This window comes from Puntigrus tetrazona, chromosome 9, assembly GCF_018831695.1.
Source record: "Puntigrus tetrazona isolate hp1 chromosome 9, ASM1883169v1, whole genome shotgun sequence".
Lineage (NCBI taxonomy): Eukaryota > Metazoa > Chordata > Actinopteri > Cypriniformes > Cyprinidae > Puntigrus > Puntigrus tetrazona.
This window is the reverse complement of record NC_056707.1, coordinates 12,716,991-12,720,696: the sequence shown is the minus strand read 5'-3', so window position 1 is coordinate 12,720,696 and position 3,706 is coordinate 12,716,991. Positions and strand designations below refer to the sequence as shown.

The window sequence follows — 3,706 nt, the reverse complement described above, 5'->3', positions numbered from 1 at the left end:
AAAAAAAAAAAAAAATTAGAAATCACCAGCTAACTTCAAAGTTGTCTTAAACGCGCAAGTGACTTTAATATAGGCTGTGTTCTTCAAAGTCATAACGTCCCTGCTGCTTTAGTGTTTGGGATCATATTCATGACTGACAAGTTTAATATCTATTTTTATGCAATTTGCGAATAATTAAAATCTGTCATCAAGTTCCAGTTTCCGTGTCTCTTGCACAAAAACAAAACACGAACGTCTTTTATCACACGTTTTTGGCGTTGTAATTTGATAAATAATAACAGCAGTTATGTATCGTTCGACGCAAACAGCTGTTAAGCAGCTGTTGCTATGGTTTCCTCCTCAAGCGAAGGAAATTTGTGCTCGCGAGTGGAAGCTGTACGTTTAGCGCACTCTGACGAACTTGCGCCGCTACCGAAACGTTGTTTGCAAAAACGTATATATGTTTGTGTAAAAACAAAACGAACTCGCAAGAGCTCCGACTTTTTCCCTTTTGAGTTAACCGCGTGGTCAAACCCCCATAATTCGCACCCTGAAGTAATTTATTGAATGTAGCAATCGAGATCATGTCCAGATCTAACAGCGTGAGCCCACCCGGCGCTGGCGCTCCTGGACTGAGGGGAGGGACGGAGCACAGATCCGCTTGGGGCGAGTCTGAGTCCGTGGCGAACGGATGTCCATACTCGGCCAGATCCTCCTGCAAAAAGCTCATACGGTCCAACAGTCGGTGGAGAGAGGACGATGACTTCGAGCGACAACCGGGCCGAGCCACGACCACCGTCAGCCGGGTTAGTTTCAGATCCAAGTCCGCCTGGCAAGAACACGGGGAGGAGAGCCGCAACAATAACAGATCTTCCCCGAGGTACCGAGATGGAGAAGTGAGACCCAAGTCCGTGGAGCTGGGTTTGGAGGACAGGAGAACCAAGTCCAAACCAGAGGAGGAGCTCATGCCTGAAGTGAACTTTTCCCTGAGCGCGTGCTGCAACGGCGTGATGCAGATTTTCAAATCCAAGAAGTTCCAGTCGGAGAAGTTGGAGAGACTTTACCAGCGCTACTTCTTCCGACTCAACCAGAGCAGCCTGACGATGCTCATGGCCGTCTTGGTGCTGGTGTGCGCGGTGATGCTGGGGTTCCACTGCGCCGGGGCGGTGTGTCAGGTCGCTTACGCGGTGGTTTTCTCCACGGCGATCTTGCTCATCCTCACGCTGATGGTCGTGTGCAACAGGAACGGCTTCCATCAGGATCACATGTGGATAGTTTGCTATGTGCTCATTTTGGTGGTGCTGACCGTACAGGTGACCGGCGTGCTGTTCGTGGAGCCGCGCAGCGCGTCTGAAGGCATCTGGTGGACCGTGTTTTTCATCCATGTCATTTACACGCTTCTGCCGGTGAGGATGAGAGCAGCGGTCATCACTGGAATTATACTCTCTGCCATACACGTGCTGGTCTCATGGAAGTTAAACGAAATGGACATCTTTTTGTGGAAACAGGTTAGTACTGTGCGTATTTATATTCTTATATTAACCTCGCATCTATCTATCTGGTCGCGTGCACGCTTCTATGATGTTTTTTTTTTTAATGCGACAGTTGTGTAAATGCGAAAACGCGTTTAGTTTATATACAATTTTCCTCTGGCAGCTAAAATGAAGCACGAAGCCAAAGCATTAAACTTTATAGCCTAATCAACGCTGGTTCTCACAGTCTGGACTTTCGCTGCACGTTTACATGTGTTCCGCATTCACTCCGCTCCAACCCCGCTCCGTGCTTTCCGTTTACATTCGCCAGCTTCGCTGAAGTGCGTAGTTAAAATCGACTTTATAAACATCGTTCTTAGATCATTTGTAAAACGGCCAAAACGTTAACGTTGCTTTTGAAAAGCGTTTTAACTATGCATTGGCGCGAGGGCTGCCGGTCACGTGGTTATTAGTAACGTTTACTGTACTATCCAGTTGCTGCAATTTTTCAGTTCTGTAGTTGGGTAGTTCTGAGAATTTCAGTAGTTCTTTAGAAGGTCCGTAAATGCCTTGCAACCTGAGCCTCAAACCTTTGAGAAAAGCTTAAAAGAGGACCTGGTGTGTCTATCAGTCAATGCAGAAAGCGACAAAACTTGTTGACGATTCATTCCTTTTTCTCAGCAAAGCCTTGTAGTTTAACACTTGTATTCGTTTATGCCATTGTTATGGTGAATTCTTCCATTTTTGATTCTTTTTGGGTGACTTGTTTTACTATTTTAATCGTACGTGTGCAAATAAGGTGCTGTTATAAATTATTTCTAAAATAAGTGCTAATACTAAAGAATGAAATCCCCAAAATTTGTACATTTTAATCAGTTATACACTGTATATTTCTTATCAATGTCAGATTTCATAACCTTTAAAACGGTAGTTTTCTCTCTGTGGACATTTTGATAGTTTTTGTATGATTAACCACAGTGCAGATGAATTTCGCAATCTTTTGACTCCTTCAGCTAATATAACATTTTATAGCAAATGTGTGTTAAAATCTTTCTTCTTTGTGCATAATTATGTTTTCATTAAAAACACAGACTCTTTGAATGGTGTGTGTGGGAACGGCCTGCTGTGTTTGTTGCTCTTTCCACACAGTGCTGTTGTCTTTAGCATATCAGATCTCTCTCTGTTTACATGGGACCTAGCAGGACTCTCAAATAGTTCACTGTTGTTTTATAAAGATCCTGGGATGAAGGATGTATTAGGAGTTCTTTCATAGATGACTAGCTTTCATCAGGCTGTGATGATCGGTGCTGCTTATTATGAAAAGTTTTTGAGCTAGAACAACAACTAAGGTGAAATCAGGTTGCTGGTAGTGTTTTGATGAGATTTAAAGAACTGTTCTGGGTTCAGTACAAGGTTATCCATCAATCATTTTTAATAATAATATTTTAACAAAGCATAACATCCACTTCCATATCCAGTTTCAATTCCGGAGGTTCTAGATCTGACTGATGAGGACAGCTAATTCATTAGCAATTATGATGTTTTGCTATTATTTCTTTAATTGCCACAGGTCGTCTTGCATACCATTCTTTTATTACATCAAAACCAGGCTACAAGGAAAAAGAGTGTGCACTTAAAGAGAACAAACAAGGTGCTTTTCAGGATTGTCTTACAGATCATCGACAGTTCACAATCTCCAGCTCCATTTCCCCTGTGTGCTTCATTAAAGCCGTAGGTGGGACCCAGTTAGAGGAGCTAGCATAGACGGAGGGGGGGAAACAGTGGAGGTGGACAGAGTCTGCCTGGCACATCTCCAGCTCTAACATGGTTTGTGGCTGATTTAATTGAATTGCCCCACTCTGTAACATGCAGACCCACTGGAATTCAAAACAGATGTCCTCCCTGTCCTTCTTGAAAGATCTGCTATTAATTTGCCTTTGAGAGTGAACCCCTATGGAAGCATTAACCTTCCCCCAGGCCAGGCGGACTACGTGCTCTGCAGAGCGGCACGCTGAAGAAAGCACCACCTCTTGGGACTAATGCGGAGCTTACACAAAGATGATCTTTTGATGCTCTGTCAATTTTTGCTAAACTTGTACAGATGTTTACGTTGTCGGAGTAATCAATTTACATTGTCACGTTTCAGTTGAAGAAATTTTGCAGAAGATACTAATATGCTACTGAACATGTCTATTCAGGGTCCCTTTTAAATAAGAATGATAGTAGTATTGATAATGATAAATAATATTGATGAT

General features: G+C 43.1%; 1 protein-coding gene across 1 annotated transcript in view; it reads left to right on the top strand.

Moving 5' to 3' along the window:
* Nucleotides 1-6: 6 nt before the first annotated feature.
* Nucleotides 7-3,706, top strand: part of LOC122351186 (adenylate cyclase type 5-like) — a 12,715-nt gene continuing 9,015 nt past the window's right edge. The window contains 1 exon segment of the mRNA XM_043248079.1: nt 7-1,487. Coding sequence (XP_043104014.1) covers nt 564-1,487 — 924 coding nt within the window. The 5' untranslated portion in view covers nt 7-563.